General features: G+C 42.4%; 1 protein-coding gene across 1 annotated transcript; it reads left to right on the top strand.

Moving 5' to 3' along the window:
- Nucleotides 1-72: 72 nt before the first annotated feature.
- dok3 (docking protein 3) lies at nucleotides 73-7,877 on the top strand. The gene is made up of 6 exons (XM_083785198.1): nucleotides 73-383; nucleotides 1,872-2,180; nucleotides 3,038-3,125; nucleotides 3,887-4,074; nucleotides 6,257-6,632; nucleotides 7,250-7,877. Exons 1-6 carry the CDS (start codon nucleotides 327-329, stop codon nucleotides 7,813-7,815), a joined length of 1,584 nt encoding a protein of 527 aa, XP_083641324.1. The 5' UTR covers nucleotides 73-326; the 3' UTR covers nucleotides 7,816-7,877.
- The last annotated feature ends 15,484 nt before the right edge of the window (nucleotides 7,878-23,361 follow it).

Raw genomic sequence — 23,361 nt, 5'->3', positions numbered from 1 at the left:
AAGTGTGTCCCGCATGAGGAAGTAGTCATAAAACCAGAAATGGTTTAATCTTCCTTTTGCGGTGGTAAGCTGTCAGGTTGCTGACATTGTGACCTGTACGTTTCAGAAGGACGTTCAGAAATGCTACCACCGACTGTCTTATGACGAATAGGAAACGGATTTTACTTTGTGGTAGATATCTTTAGATCAAGCGACGCATTTAATCTCCTGGCTAGCGTCATTACTGAACATTCACGGTCCCTGCGTGGTGTATCGAGAAACCTCTTACAGTCTACCTGCTGCGCTGGACTGAGAAACGTCTCGCAAAGGGAGATCCAACAGCCGTCATGGATGTCATTTTCAAGGAGGGGATGTTGTACCTTCTGGGGGTCAAGTTTGGAAAGGTGAGCTGTTCAAATACTGCACTTTTTAACCCATTCAGGCCTGACGTCGAAATTTTAACATTTTAATCTTGACACTTTTCTGAAAGATTTGAGGCTTTGATTTTTCAAAAATAGCAGACCTACAAGTTCATAGCGCGCCACTCGGTGGCACGCTATGAGCTTGTAGATCTGCTATTTTATAGCTTAATAGCTAAATTATAACAATGTCCAATATTAAAAATAATAATCATGCTTTTTGTGTGTCTGAGCATAGCCTTTTGGTATGAATTCCTAATGGATTTTCGCTTATTGAATTTAATAAGATTTTTCCTTCACGAAAGAAAAAACGATGATTGATGGAATACATATCATTTATTATTTTTAAAGGCCTCTGACAAGGGCTATAAATGTTGGTAGTGATTCATAATAATTCTTCACAGAACGTTGTAGCGCTGACAGGCCAATATATCCACATCCAGACTTTTAATAGGATACTGACACTCCTATTTAGGGATTTATTGAAAAGAGAGAAAGTTAAATCACTTTTACTTTATGAAAGTGCTGTTCTAAAAGCCACATATATTCTCTTTGGATAACTACAACTTTGTTACTTGACATTGTTTGGTCAAAAATACTAACATCCTGAGAATTAGCTTCAGTACATGATCCGATTTAAAAAAACCATACAACATTTAATAGGTTAGTATATGCTATCCCCTTCCCTGATTGGCCAACCCAACCAAATGGCTTTACAGATACCCTGAGCCTTGCGCTACGTTTCTGCCCTACACCAATATCGGTGACATTGTTGGCATGTACACTGGATCTCCATTCAGTATGCCCATGTACTGTACATCAACACATCATCAGATGTTACTGAGATCGGGGATCGCTATATCTACATATTTAGTTGGATCAGTCCTATATAAAAGCACGCCTGTGTGAACTGAGCGGTGCAACTATACTTGTATAGAGGGTATGCACGTGATACCCAGAAGTTATGCGGGAATGCCTACTCGATTTCCCATTCACTTTATGATTGCGCATACCCTCTATTGTGGTAGCTACTGTACTGTAGTCTGTACTGTACCCTACTGTGTAGTAGTACTGTACTTGAGTACTGTACACTGTAAGGAAGACCTCAAATCTGACCTGGCCCACTGTGCCTGGAATGGTCAGATGAACGTTGTGAGGGCATAGATATGTCTGAAGAGCTGTGAGTCACTAAGCTTTGGAGATTATTCCAGTGTGCGGAGACCTTACCTTTTTTCTATGCCGGCATAAGTGTGGATATGCGTGCTATATTGTACTTGTATATTATAGTATACTTATATTGTATACTGTTTTCCATATAGATATGTACCAACAAAATAAATTGTCAATACATAGTATTACTACAGTATGTGCACTTTAAGCATGTAGTTATGGGTATTGCAGGTTTAATGTAAACCTATGAGAGATAAATGGCTTAATGTTTTTACCTTTGTGCCTGCTCTTTGTCCACTAAAGAAAACGTGGAAGAGAACCTGGATGGTGCTCTTCCAGCCCAGCAACATGGGCATCGGCCGCCTGGAGATGTACGACCACAACACGTGCAGCAGTGACATCATCTCCCATCAGATGATGACCGCCCAGCAGAAACGAGCGGAGAGGAAAGTGGTGCGTCTCTGCGACTGCACCAGTGTCACCCCTGCCCCCGAGGAGGCGTGTCCGCGAGGGTGCACCGCCCTCTACCTGAGCACCACCTTGCGCACCTACACCCTGGCCTCAGAGACATGCCAGGACTGGGTCTCTGCACTCTGTCAGGTCGCCTTCCAGGTACTACACATTTGCTTGACTAAGGCACAGTACATGACATTTTGTCCCAAACCCACTGTCGGTATGCTGTGAAGCACCCCAGACAGTCAGGCTTTTGAACGAGAAGACCAGGATGAGCAATAAGCTCCTGAAAGGCTACTCGGTTTCTCATTATGTTTGCTGTTACTGTGTGTGTGTGTGTGTGTGTGTGTGTGTGTGTGTGTGTGTGTGTGTGTGTGTGTGTGTGTGTGTGTGTGTGTGTGTGTGTGTGTGTGTGTGTGTGTGTGTGTGTGTGTGTGTGTGTGTGTGTGATTATAATAGGATAATATAAAAGACAGTAAAGGAAGACCTAAAATCTGACCTGGCCCTCTGTGCCTGGAATGGTACAGAAGGGGGGAGGGGGGGGGGGGGGGGTAATCTTTTGCTTATTAGACGGTGGGTGTACTAGGGCTGAGATTGAGGAAACAAGGGAAATTGAATTGAACAGTCCTCGTGGCTCAAGGAGATTATGGGCAGTCAAATGTATTTGATTGAGGTACTCGGCGCGCGCGCACTGAGTACCTCAATAAATGTATACTTTGAAAAATAAGTATACATTATTTTAATCTGATTTAAAATCATGTATAAGACAAGTATACCTGATCTGTGCATGGGACGTGGGTGGCAGTATGTGAACCAACATACACCAAGAAGTTGGTAGCACTATGAGGAAGTTATGATAGACCATATCTACTTTTAACTTCTCCAATTTCATCTGCTTGCACAAGCTCCCCATTTTGCTTGCTCCTAACCACACTGATGGCATAAACCGGCGATAAGGCTGCAATAAAGCGTGTGACGTGTCTTGTTTACAATGCCCTGTGCTGTGTTTGCTGTAGGATCCTAGAGGAACAGACAAAAGGACTCAGGGCAGAGGAGATGGGTTGTCCATGGAGGACAATGCCCTGTACTCCTCTTGGAAAGAAGGTATTGTGCTCTGATGGAACAACATTCAAAGAAAGTACACAACAGGATATTTGTGTCCTAATATGGTTTTATGAACTACTCATTAGTTTTTAATTAATTTTACAACATAGAAGAATGTAATAATCCAAAGTTACTTTATATAAATGCCCCGTTTCAGGAGAATGAGCAGGGAAATGTTTGGCAAAAAGGATTAACTGCCATAGCGTCAAACGATTGTGACTTCAGCAGAAAATGTGAGCAGCTTCTGGCCGTGGCTATAAGAGCTATAAGATTCATTCAAACATAAAGGCCACAAAGTATTAGTCAGCAAGCTTTGGTTTATCCAAATTTGTTTCTCTTTAATATTCGCACACAGATTACAATATCACAAAGTTAATCCACACAGCCCAAGCATTTTGAATTCCTGTGGGAAAATAGCTTAATGCAACGTATTTTTAAATCATATCTGTATATTCAATGCACTTTTAGCAGTTCTCTTTTCTTCACTATTGTGGGGCTGACTTAACCACTTTGACGCTGGCCTCTCTATTTTAGGTATATTTTAAAAAACAAGATTACATTTTCATGATTGTTATTACTTATTAAATTATATCTAAAACATCTGCAGATCTACGAGCTCAAAACACGCCATGAAGCGACATGTTGTGAGCTTTGATTGACTATGTCATTTGACGAATTGTATCAGGCTTAAGCTGTTGACAATGCAACTCATTTCAGGCCTCGGAATCTAATGCAGCGTTTTGTCCTCTGGTGTGCTCTAGATGTGACCCTCGCCCCAGGCCAGTACCAGGTGATGGTCCAGAGCACGGAGGCATCCAGGAGGTGTAAGCTATCTGGGGAGTATGTGTTCGCCACAGACGAGAAAGCTGCCATGCTACTGAACCCGCTCACCAGCCACGTCCTCTACCACTGGCCCTACCGATTCCTGCGCAGATTTGGACCAGTAAAGGTAAAAGGTCTCCAATGCCCTTAACCTCCACATAAAATGTGTCCATGTTGATTTAAAGCAGTGGTCTTGAGAGCGCATGTGGCATTTTCAAATGGGTGGGCAGTGGCGTGCACAGACATTTTGAGGGGCAGGTGCTCGAGTGAAAAAAGGGAACCTTGTGCAGCATGTGGAACCGCCGGCTGCCTTAATGGTCTATAAAGATTTATAGATTTTGGAGCATAGATAATATATCTACACTATATCAGTGGCGTGCTGAGAAGTAACAGTTTTGGACATACAAGGTTTCCACCCAACATCAACGATATGGAAAGTGTGCAGGTACTTATGTGGCCTACAGATATTTGGCATTTGTGCACAAGAAATTTGGCACTGATCAGTCTAGCAGTTTGCAAGATTTGCAGCCAAACAAAAATAAGCTTTACTTATATGTACCCATACACAAGATGTGACAATAACGTGCAACCTTGAACCTAGGATGACAGGGTTCGCTTTTCGGCATGGATGCCTCTCTCCCGCTTGGCCGGGCGCGCTGCACTCCGGTGAACTCATTTCATTTTGGTAGTGTTTGTGGGTGTTTGTGTTCATTGATGCTGAACTAGGGACTCCTACTGGTTGGTTGGGGTAGTGGTTTTCAAGCTTTTTGTGTCCAGGACCAGGTCCAAGGTATACAATGGGAAAGTCAAAATCTACAATTATACTACCGGTTTCTACAACGTGTCGCAATGCTAAAAAAAATTAAATAAGATAAATAATTAATTGAGATATGGACGCCGGGTTAAAAATGTTTAAGAATATATGTTTTAGGCCTGGGCCATGGTTCAGTGCTCCAGGCACCTTAAATCAAATCTGTCTTCTACACTTTTAAACACTGTATCACACCCCAGGTGCTTTGAATGGCTTTCCCTAAAGGTTCAGTTTGGAACGACTTCCCTAATCGTTGTGGGTATCTATAGACCTCCATCTTCTTATCCAGGTACCATTGCCAACATGCTCTCCAAGCACACTGATGAGGAGCATCTAGTCCTGGGAGACCTAAACCAGAACTGGGTGGGTGTGGCTTCTGAACACCTCAAGGAGGTTGCCAGTGATTTGAACCTATCCCAACTGGTCCTCGAAACCACTAGGCCAAATTTATCCAATAGCTCTAAATCCACCCTAATTGACCTTCTTTTTTCGAATAGAGCGGACAAAATCTCCTCTTGTGGTGTTTTTGAGCTGGGGGTTAGTGATCACTGCCCAGTCGAATGCATAAGGGATGCCCGGGTACAACGTTCTAAATCCAAGGTGGTTTTAAAGAGAAATTTGAAGCATTTTAATGAGGATGCTTTCTTATTAGACATTTTAAATAGTGACTCATTTTTTAACTTCCTCATTCACAGATGCTGATTTGATTTTACATCTATTGTGGATGCACATGCCCCGGTAAAGAAAATGAGAATCGAGGATAAAATCACCCCTTGGTTTTCTCCTTCATTAGAAAGGAACAGAGCCTGGTCTCTTGCTAGGCGATCTGGAGACCCAGCTCATTGGGCCTGCTTTCGACAAATAAGAAACAAATGCACATCCTCTTTTAGAAAGGCCACATCTGATTACTTAAATTTAATTAGACGTTTGCAGGGAAACTCTGTAGAATTCTGGAAAGCAGTTAATTCCCTTAATAACTCCTCGTCTATGCTACCTCCTCAAGTAATCGACAATAATAATAGTTTAATCTCAGACCCTGTGGAAGTTTGCTCTGCTTTTAATTTGCATTTTTCAGAAGCTGGTCAATTATTTAACAATACCTACAATAGACCCCCTCTTACCACTCATCGCCACAATACTACTAACTTTGTTTGTATTGAAGGATATATGATAGTCTACTGCAGGGTTTTTCAACCAGTGTTTACATATAGTACACATAGTGCACTGCATGCATAAACTTTCCTTAATGATTATATCTGGTTTCAGTATTTATTTCTCTATTATTAAGGTTAATTTGTATTGGGGGTGGGGAAGGGAGCGAGGTGGGTGTCGCGAGACATGGCCAAAGCATTACCGGGGGTCCCCAGCCAAAAACGTTGAGATCCCCTGGTCTACTTCAATGGTTCTCAACCTTTGGAGGGAGGGCCTTTGGCAGCAGAGTTGAAATAAATATACTGTGTACTGTATGATGTAGTATTGTGTGTGTGCTTGCTTGCAGGGGGGATTCAGCTTTGAAGCAGGCCACCGCTGTGATTCAGGGGAAGGCCTGTTCACCTTCCTGTCTTCCAACGCTGTGCAGATCTATCAGGCTATAACCAAGCACTGCTTAGTGAAGGACAAGACAGCCAGCTCACCCAACAACAACATCCCTAAATGCTTGTTTTATGAGAATGTTCCAGATACTAGATCCGCTACTGTCCTTCCACCAAACCAGAGCAACAACAGCCGCCCCGACCCCCCTCCGGGCTCCAAGCCCCGGGCTGATGAGCCGGTGACATACTATTATTCTACCATAGAGCAAATTGGACCGCATTCTGCGCTGGACCGCGGAAAATCATCCCTCCCAAATCTGCAGAGACCACCTCATTTCACCGGTAGGCTAGTCACGATTGTTATTATTACTATTACTATTATGTTTTGACATAATCACAATTATTTTTGCATTGTCGCTAGAATTGTTTTAGTTTATGTTGAGAAATAGCACAAATATTCTGTCTAGAAGCTGTCAAGATGTGACACATTTATTAGCTATTTAGCTATTTCTGAAGATATATCAAATTAAGTATAATGGTCTGTTCTGGCCATAGTATATTATTTATTTTGATTATTGGTATTGATCATAGTCGGTCATGTCTTTGTATATATAATTTGTTAGTCTGTCCAGTGCAGTTTTTATTTGCAAAGCCTAAAAGTCAAACTGAAATGTCACATTTCCAATGTTTAACCCATTTTGGGCGGGAACCCCTTTTGGTGTTTTAAACATTCTGTTTTAATTTAGCTATTGAAAAATAGCAGATCTACAAGCTCATAGCGCACCACCGAGTGGCGCGCTACGAGCTTGTAGGTCTGCTATTTTTGAAAAATCGTAAAAATGCGGCAACAAATCTTTGAATATATATTTTTTCAGGTCAAAATGGGTTAATGCCAAAAATTACAATTCAATCATTGATAACAATTATTCGTAATTCATATATGTCAATTAATCACCAAGAAACGGCTCCAGTCACCGGCAGCACAAAGGAGGACTGGGATTCGGACACCGGTGACGACGACGAGCGCTGCGAATCCATGAGTTCCGTATACTCCCTAAACCTGGACAGCATAGAGGAGGACAGTGATTATTACAACCTGAGGGGGTCGCCACAGGCCATGCAGCCGGATCCCACCCAGTCCGAGAGGGTCCTCTATTCCGTCGTGACTTTTCCCGAGCCCTGCTCACAGCTTCCCGCCTCGTCGCAAGCCAAACCCCAGCAGGCTCTCTCATCGTGTCCCGGGCCTGCCAAGCCCCAGCGCCAGGCCCTGCTAAAGAACCGGTACCAGCAGCACCAGGATCAGGACCACACGGTCCAACAACAGACACAACCTCCGCTGGGAGAAGATCACACAAAGGAGACGGAGGAAGACGAGGCTGTCGCGCCCTCTGCTGTGACCCCCTGCAGAGAGATCTCTGTCAGTTTTAAACAGAAGCTGTCACAAATCATTTCTAAGGACCTGGCAAAACTCCAGCCCCCTCTGACCTCTGGGGGGGGTGACCATCCGATGTTGCCTCGCTATTAAATCTGAGATGGACCACAGGAATTAATCCAGACGTATTCACAAAAAATGAATTGTCTTGATATAGTGTAAATGTAAAAGAATGGTTATTATGACGACTACACAGTAAGAAATCATTTAACCTACAGGTCACTCTCATACTCGGAGATAAATAAACACTGAGGATGTTTGCAGAGGATGTTAATGCATTATTATTATTTTATTTTGTATTATTATAATTTTTTACACATCTTAGCACTTACTGGTGATCTTTCACTATACTGACCGTCAATTGAAATCATAAACATGTTAAGGAACCAACATCTGTCAAACATGAAGGCTGTTTATTTTAATGTTATTTGTATTTCTATAGCATAAATTGTCACATGCCTGTGATTTGTCAAACAGCTACATGTGCTGGCAGTATACATTTGGTACTAATATCCAATTACCATATCCATATCGAATAGTAAAAGAAGATGCAGGATGTTGCTTTTGAAACGCAGCCTTAAACATCATCATGAACTGATGATTAATAGAAGACGTGTTCGAGTCCCGTTCATGACAACCTTTGCTGCATGTCTCTCGCTCTTTCCTGTCCATCTTCACTTGATACTATCAATAAAAGCCAAAAACTAATATTAAAAGAAAGACATCAATCAATATACAAACTGTTAAATTCATAAATTAAATTGATGTTACTGTTGAATGAGGGGAAAAAGGGAATATCCACACTCTCTTGTATAAAGTTTGAGTTTCTTTATTTCGTGAAAACACAATCAGCAGCAGTCCACCTAGAGAACCGAACGTGTTCTGTTCAAAAGTTTGTGCTGCTGATTGTGTTTTCATGAAATAAAGAAACTCAAACTTTATAAAAGAGTGCGGATATTTTCTCCATTGATCTTCAAGTATCTGCACCCATCAGCTACAGAGACTCAACTTGACTCCCTGAGTAGAGCGTGCCTTCACCTATAACGGTTGTGTTGTTCTAAACTGTTTAATGACCGTTTCATCTGAAAATTAGCTGCCCCCATTTATACCAAATTCACGTGTTAAAAAGCTTGGAGGTGGAAAAGCAGGAGTTTGAACGTGTTTCTCTTTCCGATTTCCGATGCCTTTTTCAAATCCAAACTTGCTGCGTTTAAATGTGTACATGCCAGTGTGAAAGTATCAAGACATGCGTGCAATGCAGTGTCCACTGAAATACTGTGTCTCATTTCAACACACAAATAAATTGATACCATGTCTACACTCTAGTGTATCTTTTATTGTAGCAAAAAAAGTAAAAAAAAAACATATACATAAATATCAAAATAGTTTGTTTTTCTTTAGACACAATCACTGTTCCTCGCTCGCTCCTCGGGCCATAGCTATAGTTAACAATAATTACTTAATTATGTAATAATTAAAAGGTTTAAAGTGCAACGAGGGCTCTGAAGGTTCATGTCTGGATGACCAGTGGTTCCCAAACTTTTTCATGTCAACTTTGTCAAGGACCCCCTCCTTTGGTTGGTTACAAACTATCATTTAGCTGGGGACCCCCTGGAACTCCCTCAAGGACCCCTGGGAGTCCCCGGACCCCACTTTGGGAACCACTGATAGACATCTGTACATCTGAAAATGACCCCTTTCTTTTGTTGTGTATCATTTCTATCAAAACTAGTCCCACTTATATTGTGACAGTCCCATAACCCAGTGGTTGTGGTTCTAAGCCTGGGGTCCCTGCTGAGGCCATGCATGTATGGACCTCCCATTTGATGAAATAAATCACACTTGTGTGGCACTCCTTTAAACAAACATCGTACTCTCTGTTTGTTTAAAGTGGTCTAAACAAACAATTTTAAAAGTCCATAGACTTGGTTGCCATAACGTCATTTCCGAAAGCCAGACGATGGAGGGTCTATCACCTCTCAAAAAAAGGACCCCAATATACATTGCAAAGTCCTCACAGTTACAGACCTGTAAGGATCAAGTTGGGCCCCTGGTGGTTCCCGGAACCCATGTTGAGAACCAGTGCCTGGGTCAACTTTACTATACTAATGCCTACAGTTTGTTTCCCTGATTACTGATTAGTCTACATCTAGCACAGACTTGAAAAGGCATTAATTATCGGTGGTGGACAGTTAGCCTATAATGAAGTAGGCTACAGTACATTGCACACTTGTATCTGTACTTTAGTTAATTGAGTTATTTCTGGATACTCGTGACTTTTACTGACACTTTTTTGGGGGGGTGGGGGGTACAATAGGTACTTCACTGTCATTAATTAGGATACTTTAAAAGCAAGTCATATAAGCTTATAACTCAGGTGCAAAATGTGGCTGAGCAACTTTTCACTTGTAGTAGGCCTAGGACATATACCCGGAGGACCCTGATGTAAACAAGTCTTAGTGCTTTTTCTGGGTTTTATACAATAGGCCTATAGGCGAATAACAGTTAAAGTCCAAATGTTATTCTGACCCCTCCACGAAAAGGCCTATAGTTGTCCTGACCCCTTATACATTATGGATAATTAGTGCATGTGAACTTAAACTGTTATTAGTCTAGTAGTCTGTACTCAAGTTGAACTGCCCATTCTACAAACTGCATGTGAATACAGTTTTCATTATCTTTGACTCAAGTAGCCTACTGGCCTGGGGTTGAGTTGAGTATATTTGACCGCCAGCCACCACTGTTAATTCTAAATAGTCTATAGTTCAAGTGTCACTGTCTTCCATTCAGACAGTCCTCCGTGTCGCTGAGGCTGAGATGCGACGACTCCGAGTCGCTGCCGTTCGAGAACGAGGTAGTGTTCTTACGGACTGATCCCAGGTCGGATCCCGCGGGCGATGCCAGGATGATGAGGTGTCCGAGGGAGGCAGAGGACTCGCAGCGCTCCATGAGCATCGATCTCTGGATCTGCTGCTGCGGAGAGTTCACCACCGAGAAGGAAATGTTTGTCTTGTCCGCGGAGGAGGAGACAGAGACGCACCCGTCCCGAGGGGATGAGCCTCTGCTGCTACACTCCTGCTGGTGGTGATGGTGGTGCTTTACCACGCCGGTCAGAATCTCCGACAGCTCGTTGATGTAAATCTGCGCCATTTGCAGCGTGTCGTATTTCGAGAGTTTCTTGTCGTTCTCCATGGCTGGGATAACGTTTCTGAGCTCGTCGAAGGCTTTGTTGAGGCCGTACATCCTGCGTCTCTCGCGGGCGTTCGCGGCGACGCGTCGGTGTCTCTTGGGAGGCGCGCCGTGCGCCTTAAGGGCACCGTGGTGGTGGTGGTGGTGGTGATCCCCCGCGTCCTCCTCCATCATGTCCATGGTGGACAGCATGCGCTCTGCAGGCGTCACGCACTTGTCAAACTGCTGCAGGTCTGCGGCGGGTCCGTGCGCGATGTCTCTCCTGGAGGAATACGCACGGATCGCGTTGATGGTGGAGCGCGCTGCCGATGGAGAGGTTATCCAAGCCTTGGAGTCGCCGTGGTGGTGCGGGATGATCTGATGATCCAAAAGCCTGAAACAAGTTTATTATTGTTAACTAAAAGTAACGAAATAACTAGAACCACAGTTGTAGTACTTTAATAACTGAAAAATAGGCTTCACAGAAAATGCTTTTTCCCTTCTGTCTGACCTTGTTGACTAATCAATTTACAATTTACAATTTAGGCATTTAGCAGACGCTCTTAATCCAGAGCGATTTACATTAAGCAAGAACAAAAGCATGGGAATACATCACATAAAAGCATTTATCATGAAACATGCGTAAGCTAAGAAAGTAACAATCAAACTAAGAATAACACAAAATAAAAACTAAACCAGCAACCCCGCTTTAAAAAACCATTAAAAATGTTCAATCAAAATAAAAAACGAATGATAATGTCAAAACTATAATAACCTTGGCCTGAAATCCTCGGGGTAATCTGGCCAGCATGAAAGTTCAGTTTTAGCTGTCATCATCACGGTTAGTTAGAAGCCAGTTGTCCACAGCAAGAGAAGAAAGGAAACAATTAAGTCTGAGATCAGAGAGAAGTGAAGGCTCGCTGATTCCTCTTTTCACTTCAAGCACTTCTCCTTCACCAAGTCGTATTAGCCAACTGTCCTGTTGTGCGACTGGTGTCCATCCTTTATAGTGGGACTCTGGGCCAGTTGTGGAAAGTAACTAAGTACGAGTACTCAAAAGTATACTTAAAATGCTGAGGGTTTTTTTTTAAACCTTTTAAGTGCATGTTTCCACCCCTGCAATTATTTAACATATTTTACTAGTTTTAATTTAATTAATAATTTGATTATTATTATCATCATTATATTATTATACTACAAAACACATTAACCTCTTCAGCCCGAGCCAGTACACGCTCACAAGACCTGCTGCTTTCAAAAGTTTTATACATTTAAAAAACGTGTGACATTCTCACATTCATCTAATGCTGCTTTTACTTTTGGCAGCCTTTAAGCTGCTTTTAAATGACACTATAGGCCCGTTTGTAGGCTACATTACAATTTGAATACCGGACTTTTACTTGTGAGGCTATTTCGGTTTTCCTTTTCCACATTTATACTTTTACTTATAGCAAAAAAAAGTATTTTTTCCACCATGCAGTGTTGTGGGCGGCCCTGCCATGTCTGAGTGCACCGTCACAGGTTGTTAGTTAGCACGGAAGCCAATCACTGACTTCTCTTTGATCCCATCAAAAGACAATTGGACACAAAGCTTTGTGTCCATTGTGCATTCATTGTAACTCAATCACAATATTGTTGTTACACATCTAACGTCCCATAGACAAATGTGTGTGGTGTTCACCTTTGTTTTAAAAGTATCATGTTTATCAAAACGTTGTTTATAGGGTAAACATTAATCTAATGAACATTCAGTGGGTTTTTACCCACTGTTCATTAGAGTAATGTTTAGTGTTTATTTTTCTCAGCTTTTGATTAAACTGAACACTATGAACATTATATGTAACCTAGCTATATCCAGATGATGATACTATACTCTGTATACGGTAAAGCAGACTTTTGGTTTGTTTATATAAAAAATAAATGCAAGCAAAAACACAGACCAAAGTTTCAACGACTGGCTACTTGGGAATATAGGCTGCTAATATTGAATAAATGATATAATAATTTAAAGTTCTGGCTTTGTCTATTTTCTAAGACCTATATTATATAGAGCAAATTAAACGACTATGGTTTTAATCGCAGTTGGACCTGGCAAGGAAACACAAGTTCAAGTTTGCTCTCAAGCAGTAAACCATTTGCGGATTATTTGCTGAATAATAAAAGCAACAGGTGTGAGGCAAGGCATGGGATCCACCTGTCTCTGGGAGAACCCGGATAACTGATAAGTTGTCTGCAGGCAATCTATGAATCATTTAGCAATGAAGCCAAGCCACTCCACAAGAGAAAACATCTATAGCAGTGGTTCTCAAACTGAGGTCCGGGGACCCCTCGCCGCAAAGTTAGTTAATTAAAAATCAGTTTAACTAGCCTTTCAAATAGCCTTTAAACATCATCGGCTATTTGAAAATATCAGATCTAGTTGCTGAGAGCTTGTATCTGCTATTTTCCAAAAAATCTTGAGTTTGAAAACCAAATGGTATACAACACATTAAAACTGAAAATCCTGGGAAAATAGCCGATTTGGGAATGTAATGTTTGTGTAAGACGAAAATCTACACACTAATAGCTGAATATACAAAAACAATAATAGTAAGCCTAAATAATAAGGGTAATCAGTTATTACAATAATTCAAGTAGCCTATATCAATTACAATTAGGGCCGGCCTACCCTATATTGAAAATATATTGCAATTGAAAACCCATGCAGTAAAAAATGATTGAATGATGATAATCTAGGCTACAGGCCTATTATGTTAAAATGATTACTTTGACCGTGAGCAAGTCAAACTTTAGTGTCTCAGCTTGAGTCTCTTCTCTTGGCAGCCTCTCAGAGGCCGCGGTGTCACCAGCTCCTCGTCTCCCATATGGCCCTCTCTGGGACAATTCAACTTTCACGCTGCATAAAGTGACACGCGATGACGCGAGCTATAATCAGTAATCACTCATTAGTCACTAGCTATTTAGAACACACCATCCTGTATGAGTTTAGCTTTAATTCATATCTCTCTCTCTCTCGCATGCATGAGAAAACCAGGCCCTTTATCAGCATATGTTTATATTGCCAAAGCAAGTGTCAAAATATAAATAACTAAAAACTGTAAAGGAAATGTATATAGACTGTGGAGTGCAGCAATGTGTGTAAACTGTGCAGAGCGCTATACTCTCTCCCGCGCGCGCGTGCGTGCACGCACACGCGCGGAAAGAGCCAACCGTGCGTGACCCTCGTCACCGTCAGCAGTTTAATGAGGCCTCCAAGTCTTTAGTTGAATATAAATCGGCACGCGCTCCTCGTGGCGGGGCGTCCATTCATTTAGTTTGGAGCATGAATATTTCATTCCTGTGCCAGGCAGCAGCGCAACAGCCCGGTGCCGGGGACACACTCCCCATCTGCTGCGGGGCGTGTGAGCGGGGGAGTGGCTGCGCCGCGGTGCGGGGCCAAGGAGGTGTGAGGAACATTTCAAAGGTCAACCTCCATCCATCCCTCCCTCCCAGTCCTCCCCATCATTAATGCCCTGCCACCAGAGCTGCATGGTGGCCTCCTGCAAGGGACAGTCCGGACTCCGGTCGCAAGTTATGGATAGAAGAAGTCAGGAGGCTCGTTTTGGATGTTCAATGTCAAAATGTGGATATGCTTAGCCTAATTCCTCGAGCTATGGGCTGTAAGGTGCTGCAGCCCAAGTGATATTGTTTGGCTCTCCCCCATCTCTCCATGCAGCTCTTTAATAAATAGAGAAAATACATTTTCAGGTTGGAAACCTGATGGATTTCCTGACTGGATGATCCAATGAGAGAGCTTGTTTCAATTCCAATTGTGTTTGATTTATTCACTTTTCCTGTATGGGCCTATATATGAGTTCTCTCTCCTGATGAAAAATACAAATGTTATAAAAGTGCTGGAGAGACCCCTGAACAAACACTGTAGAAATATAGTGTTATTTAACAAAAAAGATCTGCAAACACATGAAGCCTAATAGCCTATACATCCCAGTGATCATCATCTCACTAATCTAAACAGTCTGATTATTTCACAAAGAAAGACATAGGCCTAATGGTCTGCAGAGAGACTCACGATGGGGCTCACTAAAAGAGCTACACGAGGCTTTCCTTGCTTCATCAACGCTTACCTTGTTGCGTGTCTGGTTTTAATTAAAGACATTTTCATTTTTAAACAATAGTCCCGTTTCCATTTTTTACACACAATAGACACACACTGATGCGGTAGGAGGAACAGGGAACCCCTTGATGTTTGCATACTCTATAGCCAGCAGCCTGTAATTATCCTCACCCACCCGAAGCTATACGGAGGCTTCTTAATTCTTGCATGTGGGCTATAGCTGCCTGGGAGTCGCTTAATGCTGGGGTTTCACACTCAAATTAGGGGAAATTAGTGGCCTCGTTAATTTGGGCAAGGGAAGTTGTTCCTGTTAAAATAACGGATCAGTAAATCGTGGTTATAGGGCCTATGTGGAAAGGCTAATTGATGAACTTTTAAATGGAGAGCCGCGTAGCTAGCTAATGAGATCATATCCACTATTCTATTGCATTGCTCAGAGTCTCGTGTGTGGAAAGGGCATTATATAGCCCCTTTGGGGGGCATGAAATATTAGCCTTTCTAACTCTTAAAGTTTAGGCATTGAACGATCGAATGTGTTTAAAAACGCATGAACAAGCTATATCCTACCTCACAATGGTGCAAAAACAACCAATGACCCCTTTTCAGTAAGTCAGCTATTGTACTTCGGCTTGACTCAAAATGAACGAAAATGTAGTTTTAACGGTCTTATTAGTGCATGCAGTACAGGCCTGCTATAGGCTATAGGCAGCTATATCAATATATCTAATATCCAGTGTCCAGTGTTTTTTATTTGTTCCTGCACACTTTGAGGAATCAATGCTAGTCATGGGTCATCTTTAAATTCCCCAGAGGGTCTGGGGGACTCGTGTGCGGCCTGTTATGCTCTGTGGGAGACTGGTGGGGTCACTGGGTGGGGTGTCCTTTATGAAGCAAAAAGGTCACTATAGTGAAATACTCAGTCAGTGTTAATTTAATTGTGCAAAGAGTGCAAATTTGACCAAATTGGTGTCCTTCTCAAGAAATGGATACATTAACACTGACTATTTATGTGCTATATACGCTGGCCTGTGTCATATACTTGCTCTATTGTGCTGTAACTTAACATTGCTTATTACAAGGAGAAAATTGTACTAAAAAATACCAAATGTAAGAATTAGCCCCTGCATGGTGGCTCAGCTGCAGATTGTAATGTCTTTGAAAGTTATACCTAATGCCCTCATGGTGCATACATGGAGACACAGTTTATACACTTTATTTAACAGTTTAAATAGTTTTCATTAACATTTTATTATTTGTTTCTGTGTGCTTTTCAGTATAGGCCATTTGCTTGTTTACAACTACAGCAAAGCACAGCATTTGTAAACCGTCGTTTTGAAAAGTGTTTAATGAATAAAGTCATTATTAGTGTTATTATGGCTATATGCGTGACAGGCTGAGAGTATGTGTGGAAATGAGTTTCTTTGCAGCACACCATATGGCAGATAGGCAGTGCAGTGGTGGGAGCCATGATGCCATCAAGAGAAGAATAAACACCCCCAGAGATGTCAACCTCAGCCAGGGCCCCTTGAAGCTAGCTGTCAGGAGTGGGAGAACGTTCTACACTGAATCCAGAATGGCTACAGAAGCCAATATTTAATCCAATTAAGTGTAACCCCCATGATTTTGTGCCAGGGAACCCATAATAGAATATTTGCGTAATTTTTTTTTTAAAGATCTAACTTATTCCAAAGTTTTCATATTCTTTCAAGATTTTATTTCCCAAAAATATCAGATCTACAAGCTCACAACAACGCATTAACAACGTCATGATGCATTGTGAGCTTGTAGATCAGCTATTTTTTTAAATTAAATAACTCACGTATAAAACACAGTTAAAGTGGTTAACTGATGTTATATTGACTCATTTAGCTGGAGACCCCACTTTGACCATGTTGCACTGGTCAAATTGGTCATTTACAAGACCATGGTCTTGTATTTCTGTTGTTACCGGTTCTAGTTTTCATGGTTCTATGTTGTCTTTCTCAGCTGTATCTATTGTGTAATCAGTCCTCATGTGTATATATTAGTCTTGTCTTGAGTCATTGTTTGGTGTCAGTTCATGTTTGTATTATCTGTTTCCGTTCAGCTATATTAAAACAATATTAAACACCACCCACCTGCTTGGCTGTCCTGCTTTTTGGTCCCCACCTCACCAGAACGTGATACAAAATTAAAAAAATTATACAAAACAATTGTGTGAAGTGAGGGGTGCCTGCCTGGTAATGTTTATTTAATGGTCGGGCATGTAAAGATGCAAAAAACAGACGTTGGATCAAAAACTAAACAAAAGTCAAAGGTCATCCTTCATTGCAGGTCACCTCACATTTTAATTTATTTTACAATTTTAGCTTTTTCTAGTACTGACTGTAGGCTATATGTTTTATGGCTGGGTGTTGTTTGTATACTGCCAGCTGTATATTCTTTAGCCACATGAATCCAAAGTATCCCTATTCTGCATTAGCAGATCTATACAATTGTGTAGATCTGCTCTTTTTTGGTGAGCTTAAGCTCACAATGTGTTGTGAGCTTGTAGATCAGCAAGGGGGGGGAAAGGGAGGGGGCCTATAATATGGACCCCTGGGGTCACGGGCCTACCCAGTAAAGAAAAGGGAATAAAAAGAGAATGAGTTTTGGACAAAACCTCCATTGGAATCATAAATCGTATACATTATTATTAAATGTCTGGAGAGATTTGGTGTCTTTTTGAAGTATGGTTGCTTTATTGTGTTGTGTTATTTGTCAGACATTTCATATACAGGACAATCAATGGATGGGTTTGTAGGCCTATTTTAAAGTCAACCAGTAAATGGTATTTGCTTACATTTCTACAGCCTATAAACAGTGGATCATTAAGTTATGAGTTATGGTGACCAGTAAAGAATGATGCAAGGGATGATTTCTATATGTATGTGACATTTTAACAGCTTTTATGAGGGTTATTCTCATAACTGATATAGGCCTACTTGAAAATATTTAAATACGCAAATAAGAGAGTGTAACTTAATTTCAAAGCCTGAACCCATGGTAGTTCTTAGACAGTCCACTTATATTACATTATCATAGGGTAACCAAGCAAGCTGTAAAATGCAGAAATGTCACTGAACACCACTAGATGGAGACAAAAGAACAGTTTTAAGGATGCAATGCATGTTACCCAATGCAATACTGTGTCACCTGGTCCTGCATGATTCGTGAATACAGAAATGCCAAATGAATGATGCCACAAGTACAACACCACGTTAAATTAACCTTGGCAATAGCTGACACGGGATCATTTGGAGAAGGCGTCCCCACACATAAAGCCCTCGTGGAAATTGACAGACAAACAATCGACTGAGATAACCCCCGTCTCTCCAGAGCCTTCCTGGCAGTAACAGTCAACAAACAGACAGCTATTTGTTGGGCGGGTGAAGACGTCTCTCTCAACATAATGAAGCTTGCTCAGGTCACTGGGGATTACATCCCACTTGCCATGTGCCGTGACGAGTCCAGATCTCATCTCTGGCTCAACAAAAGAACCAACCGTTGAAAAATGACACCCCTGTCAACTTTCACCACCAGCCAGGCACGTCACCAGACAGACACAGGATATAGGTTCGTGTTCTGCATTCACTGTCTGGCCACTGGTGGCCATCTTGAGGATTTATTACTTGTGATAAGATGAACCTCCCTCACATGATGGAGTGTCATCAGGTTACTGGGTCTTTTCTGATATAACAAATGTGCCACACGAATGCAGTGGTTTTCCAATTTCCAGTTGGCCTACTCCACTACATCTCAGAGGAAAATATTGTAGCCTACTTTTACTCTATATTTATTTGAAAACTTGAGTTACTTAACATTGCAGATGTAATATTACAAAACAAAGTCTATATTACCCACTTCAGCCCTATACATTTAGGGCATTTTAAAATAGAAGATCTACAATAGGCTACAAGCTCACAATGCGTGCAGGAACGCATTGTGAGCTTGTAGATCTGGAGACATTCTGCATAGTACGTTTTACTTTTGGTAGTTCTTGTAGGCCTACATTTTAATGCCAATACGTTTGTTCTTTTACTCAAGTACATTTTGAATTGTACACTTTAAACTTATTTCTATTGCAGTAAGCCTATTGATACTTCTATTTAAGGGTGCCCGCTGGCTGAGTGGTCCAGGCGCATGCCACATATAGGCTCTGGCCTGACAGTTCTTTTACTCAAGTACATTTTTAATTGTACTTTTACTTGAAACAGAGTATTTCTATTGCAGTAAGGCCTATTGATACTTCTATTTAAGTAAAACTATTGAGTACTTGGGGTGCCCGCTGGCTGAGTGGTCCAGGCGCATGCCACATATAGGCTCTGTTCGAGTCCCTTTCATGACGACCTTTGCTGCATGTCTCTCTCCTCTCTCTCCCTCTTACCTGGCCATCTTCACTGTAACTATCAATAAAGGCACAAAAGCCAAAAACAAATCTTAAAAAAAACCCCACCACTGCAAGAATGAAACATTGCAGATCAAAACTAGAAATGCACTCTCTCGAGGCCCTCTCTGTCACCGCTCCTAGAGTCCTAGAGCTCTCTGCTGTCTGTATGGGTACGACTGCTGCTCTGAGTCCTAGAGCTCTCTGCTGTCTGGGTACGACTTGCTCTGAGTCCTAGAGCTCTCTGCTGTCTGTATGGGTACGACTGCTGCTCTGAGTCCTAGAGCTCTCTGCTGTCTGGGTACGACTGCTGCTCTGAGTCCTAGAGCTCTCTGCTGTCTGGGTACGACTGCTGCTCTGAGTCCTAGAGCTCTCTGCTGTCTGGGTACGACTGCTGCTCTGAGTCCTAGAGCTCTCTGCTGTCTGGGTACGACTGCTGCTCTGAGTCCTAGAGCTCTCTGCTGTCTGTGTACGACTTGCTCTGAGTCCTAGAGCTCTCTGCTGTCTGGGTACGACTGCTGCTCTGAGTCCTAGAGCTCTCTGCTGTCTGTGTACGACTTGCTCTGAGTCCTAGAGCTCTCTGCTGTCTGTGTACGACTTGCTCTGAGTCCTAGAGCTCTCTGCTGTCTGGGTACGACTTGCTCTGAGTCCTAGAGCTCTCTGCTGTCTGGGTACGACTTGCTCTGAGTCCTAGAGCTCTCTGCTGTCTGGGTAGTCCCTATATAAGCTACTTTGAAGTGCAGTGTTCGGTAGTGTCTACTGCCTGGTACAGCTGCTGGTCTAAATCCTCTGTAAATCCTCTCTACTTCGAGTGCTACTAACTAATGTCTAATACAACTGCTGTTCTACATGCAGTACTTGCACGCTCTGCTTGCGGGGGGCATACTATCATCCGACAGAGCATTGCTCCGAAGGAGCAATGCTCCGAGGTGCGCTGCGGGTCGGGAGAGGGTTGCGGTTAGGTTTAGGTGTCTGCCCCGGGGGAGGTTAGGGTTAGGGTGAGGGAGGAGGTAGGTTGTCGTTCGGACCAATGCTCCGTCGGATGAAAGTACTGCACTCTCTGCTTGCGCAAGTAAGGTGATTCTTCAAGTAATAACTTGTCCTTAATAGTAGTACGTACCTAGCCTACTAATTGCTGTGAAAGGTATATGATATACGGGTTTGGGGGTTTGGGTTAGGTGGGCGGTGCTGAGGCTGTGAAGCACTGGTTCTCAAAGTAGGGTCCCCGGGGAGTTTTCATAACGAGGAACCGTTTTATAAACACTTAAGCCCTGGCCTAATTCAATTGTACTTTTACTTGAAACAGAGTATTTCTATTGCAGTAAGGCCTATTGATACTTCTATTTAAGTAAAACTATTGAGTACTTGGGGTGCCCGCTGGCTGAGTGGTCCAGGCGCATGCCACATATAGGCTCTGTTCGAGTCCCTTTCATGACGACCTTTGCTGCATGTCTCTCTCCTCTCTCTCCCTCTTACCTGGCCATCTTCACTGTAACTATCAATAAAGGCACAAAAGCCAAAAACAAATCTTAAAAAAAACCCCACCACTGCAAGAATGAAACATTGCAGATCAAAACTAGAAATGCACTCTCTCGAGGCCCTCTCTGTCACCGCTCCTAGAGTCCTAGAGCTCTCTGCTGTCTGTATGGGTACGACTGCTGCTCTGAGTCCTAGAGCTCTCTGCTGTCTGGGTACGACTTGCTCTGAGTCCTAGAGCTCTCTGCTGTCTGTATGGGTACGACTGCTGCTCTGAGTCCTAGAGCTCTCTGCTGTCTGGGTACGACTGCTGCTCTGAGTCCTAGAGCTCTCTGCTGTCTGGGTACGACTGCTGCTCTGAGTCCTAGAGCTCTCTGCTGTCTGGGTACGACTGCTGCTCTGAGTCCTAGAGCTCTCTGCTGTCTGTGTACGACTTGCTCTGAGTCCTAGAGCTCTCTGCTGTCTGTGTACGACTTGCTCTGAGTCCTAGAGCTCTCTGCTGTCTGTGTACGACTTGCTCTGAGTCCTAGAGCTCTCTGCTGTCTGGGTACGACTTGCTCTGAGTCCTAGAGCTCTCTGCTGTCTGGGTACGACTTGCTCTGAGTCCTAGAGCTCTCTGCTGTCTGGGTAGTCCCTATATAAGCTACTTTGAAGTGCAGTGTTCGGTAGTGTCTACTGCCTGGTACAGCTGCTGGTCTAAATCCTCTGTAAATCCTCTCTACTTCGAGTGCTACTAACTAATGTCTAATACAACTGCTGTTCTACATGCAGTACTTGCACGCTCTGCTTGCGCAAGTAAGGTGATTTTTCAAGTAATAACTTGTCCTTAATAGTAGTACGTACCTAGCCTACTAATTGCTGTGAAAGGTATATGATATACGGGTTTGGGGGTTTGGGTTAGGTGGGCGGTGCTGAGGCTGTGAAGCACTGGTTCTCAAAGTAGGGTCCCCGGGGAGTTTTCATAACGAGGAACCGTTTTATAAACACTTAAGCCCTGGCCTAATTCAGGACAGGACACGTTGTGATCTCGTACTTCAGCATTTAAAAAAAAACGTTTACAATCAATCTATGATATTTCAATGTATGATTATCTTCTGAAAATATGTATACAATCTTCACTTTCATAATATGTAAAAAATGAAAAATGACCATGCAACATTGTGGCCTGTCAAGGGAGACTCCCAGCGTGTGTGTGTGTGTGTGTGTGTGTGTGTGTGTGTGTGTGTGTGTGTGTGTGTGTGTGTGTGTGTGTGTGTGTGTGTGTGTGTGTGTGTGTGTGTGTGTGTGTGTGTGTGTGTGTGTGAGAGTGAGAGTGAGAGTGAGAGATTTACTTTCTAAACCAGTAGCCATCAGAGGGCAGTAGCGCTCCATGGTCTGACGCAAGCTATGAGACTGTACACTCCACATGACCTCTTTGACCTTTAGAGACTGAAATGAGTGTTGTGTACAGAGAGAGAAGAGAGAGAGAGAGAGAGAGAGAGAGAGGAGAGAGAGAGAGCTTTTATGAAGGCATGTGTTGTTCACACATGTTCTCATGAGCTTGTTTCATGCTATTATATATTATATATATATTATATAGTGGCCTTTTGAAAATGCATGACCTTGAATATCTTCATTGTCTGTGGTTTGCATGCTCATTATATGCACATGTACATATGTACACATAGGCTACATTTGTGTTGCTCTAGATTAGAATTAATATTATTCTTTCCTTTTTCTCTTCCTTTCTTTTTACATGTATATTTGTTTATTATCATTTTCTTTTATCCATACCAACATAGGTTTTACTTGTATGTACCATAGACTGTAGGTATGTACACCCACGAAGTACAACCTTGAAAAAACAAGTGGTTAGCGGCTTCTCCTGTCCTTCAGATCAGTGACGACCAAAAAGAAACATATGAATACTTTGAGAAGCATACAGAGACTTTTTTTATATTATGTTCTTGTTGTGACCGTGCTGTCTCTTCCAGTGGTTTCCAATCAGTGGTCATTGAGGGGGTTTCAGGTGGTCCCCGTAGGTAAATGTTGGAGAGTTGGTAACCAAATGGACCCTTTATAGATCTTTAACTCTTGAGACGGGTCCATTTAGTACACTCTCAAGAGTAGAATGATTGTTAAACACCTCCATTACTGATAAGAAGTCTACACAATTACAGAATGTAGAAGAATTGTTATTTTCAATCAATCAATCTCCTTATGGCACCACATAAATACAGCATGGAATTGTGGACAAAATCTTATCCAACGATAACAAAATATTTCTAACTCTCATCAAATGGTGGTCCGTGGTTCAAATGCCAAATAAATAATGGGCCTCGGCATGAACAGGGGTGCATACTTAGTTTAGACTAGTCATTGGTTAGACATGGGTTAAGGTTAGGTTTAGGTGTGCTGCCCCGTGGGAGGTTAGGGTTAGGGTGAGGGTTTGAGATAGGTTGTAGTTGTAGGACTAATGACTGGTCTAACCAATGAC

Source organism: Protomyctophum parallelum (genome assembly GCF_964188405.1).
Source record: "Protomyctophum parallelum genome assembly, chromosome: 16".
In the NCBI taxonomy this organism is placed as follows: Eukaryota; Metazoa; Chordata; class Actinopteri; order Myctophiformes; family Myctophidae; genus Protomyctophum; species Protomyctophum parallelum.
The sequence above is the reverse complement of the archived record's forward strand: the minus strand, read 5'-3'. Positions and strand labels throughout refer to the sequence as shown.

What these genes read in the sequence shown, in the direction of transcription:
- dok3 (XM_083785198.1), top strand. Translation starts at nt 327, where the DNA reads ATGGATGTCATTTTCAAGGAGGGGATGTTGTACCTTCTGGGGGTCAAG. An exon ending in GTACTCCTCTTGGAAAGAAG is followed by an intron (nt 3,126 to 3,886) that starts GTATTGTGCTCT and finishes GGTGTGCTCTAG; the next exon opens with ATGTGACCCTCGCCCCAGGC. An exon ending in GCAGATTTGGACCAGTAAAG is followed by an intron (nt 4,075 to 6,256) that starts GTAAAAGGTCTC and finishes GCTTGCTTGCAG; the next exon opens with GGGGGATTCAGCTTTGAAGC.